This window comes from Paramisgurnus dabryanus, chromosome 18 (genome assembly GCF_030506205.2).
Source record: "Paramisgurnus dabryanus chromosome 18, PD_genome_1.1, whole genome shotgun sequence".
Taxonomy (NCBI): domain Eukaryota; kingdom Metazoa; phylum Chordata; class Actinopteri; order Cypriniformes; family Cobitidae; genus Paramisgurnus; species Paramisgurnus dabryanus.
The window spans coordinates 25,438,048-25,439,985 of record NC_133354.1 but is presented as its reverse complement, the minus strand read 5'-3'; the positions used below and the strand labels follow the sequence as shown (position 1 = coordinate 25,439,985).

General features: G+C 34.1%; 1 protein-coding gene across 1 annotated transcript; it reads right to left on the bottom strand.

The window, feature by feature from the left end:
* Positions 1 to 280: 280 nt before the first annotated feature.
* On the bottom strand, positions 281 to 1,219 carry LOC135776934 (olfactory receptor-like protein COR4). Its single transcript, XM_065287846.2, has one exon. The coding sequence runs from the start codon at positions 1,217 to 1,219 to the stop codon at positions 281 to 283; it is 939 nt and encodes a 312-aa protein (XP_065143918.1).
* Positions 1,220 to 1,938: the final 719 nt, after the last annotated feature.

The window sequence follows — 1,938 nt, the reverse complement described above, 5'->3', positions numbered from 1 at the left end:
CATTTATCTGTGAGTAATGGTATTTTGACAAATTTACCTTATACCTCAAAGCTGTTAACTCTATTTCTGTATGTACTGTATGTCTATGCACACTAGAAATGCTTACAAGGAAACAAAAATGTTAAAGTCAAAACCTGATGAAATATAAGAGTCATTTTATGCGTTTACAGAAAATTTCCAGTTATTGTTATATTGAATGAATGAACGAATGAATGAATGTATATTATCTGTAATAAAATGCTAGTAGAAACATGATTGAATTATATGTTAATTGTGAAAATCATTTGGAATTAACCTTATTCCTAAAAACTTTAAACAATTTTTGCCTTATTTCTTTTGCTTGCAAACCATATATTATAGGATTCATGCTAGGTGGTACAACATGGAACATTAGACTAGATAGTTTCCTGCTTTCAGTGAGTTCAGGGAAACGATGGAGAACAATTATGATGAGTCCAGAGATCAGCATAATTAAATAGGCAATCAAATGAGTTGAGCAAGTTTTAATGGCTTTGCTGTTAATTGCTTTGTTTTTGCTTTTTATGCATACCATTGCTATCCTGAGATATGTTAGTACCACACTCCCCATTGAAGAGGTGAACAAAACCACAGTGAAAGTTAATCCATACATATTATTGATCACCACATTTTCACAAGACAGTTTAAATAGTGCAGCATTGTCACACATCATAGCTTGAATCACAGATCTGCAGTGAGACAGACGTATAGTCAGGCCCAGCAGAATTCCCACCAGCACTAATGCGACACCCCAGGCTCCTACTGATAATTTTATGATCATCTTACTGGTCATTATTGCTGGGTATCGTAATGGATTGCATATGGCCAGATATCTGTCAAAAGCCATGATCATTAAAATAGTGTGGGATGTGGTTCCATTTAAGTGCGTTAAAAATGCTTGAAAAACACACTCTACGTATGAGATGTAGCGCTCGGAGGGATCTGTTAAAATGTCCTTTAATAAGCGTGGCACAAGAAGAGTGGACCCCATCACATCATTAACTGTCAGGTTGCAGAACAGAATGTGCATGGGCTCATGTAAACTCTTTTGTATTACAATCTGTAAAAGAATCCCAATGTTAGACAGCATTATAAATATATAAGCCATCAAAAGGAGAACAAATGCAGGATAGATTGATTGAGGTGTAATTTTAATTCCCTCCACTAAGAGGACGCTGTATCTGAATGTCCGGTTGTCCATCTGTAAGACTAAAAAAAACACAAAATGACAGCAGAACTCAGCAGAACAGTACTTTTATGTATAGCATAATCTCAAAAGTATTGCTCAAGGCTACATAAGTATTTATTCAAATACATTACCTTAGAGTAGTAAACAACATTAAAAATAATTATAACTAATTTTCTATTATATAGCACAGCAACAGGTTGAGATGTGCTTTTATGACTATCATAATAATTTTCGTTGAACTTTTTATTTTAAATGTTATTTAAAATTATTCTTAAGATATATAACTAATTGACATTAATATATGTAGATACCAAAGTGCAGCACTCCTACCTTCTTAATAATAAACCATATGAGTCAAGAGCACAACCTCCTTATCTTTGAGAAGTTTAGATTACTTGGTCATATATATGTGTGTGTGTGTGTCAAAACATGTTTTGTATTGTCATCACACCCCAAGGGTAAAAATATTTTTAGAATACTCTATGCTGTGGTTGATGGACTGTGGATTAGGACCTGTTCATACTGTACTATCCCCCTTTTTAGCACCAGCCATGAAAATGACATGCACACACTACAATGTTTGCAGCTCCTAACTATTTGACCTACAGGCACGATAATTGTGATAAGGGCCACTCCACTTTTTTTGAAAATATGCTAATTGTACAGTTCCCTTAGATTTAAACATTTTATTTTTACCATTTTGGAATCTATTCAGCTGATCTCTGGGTCTG

Coding starts and splice junctions, on each gene's coding strand:
- LOC135776934 (XM_065287846.2), bottom strand. CDS start 1,219: ATGGACAACCGGACATTCAGATACAGCGTCCTCTTAGTGGAGGGAATT.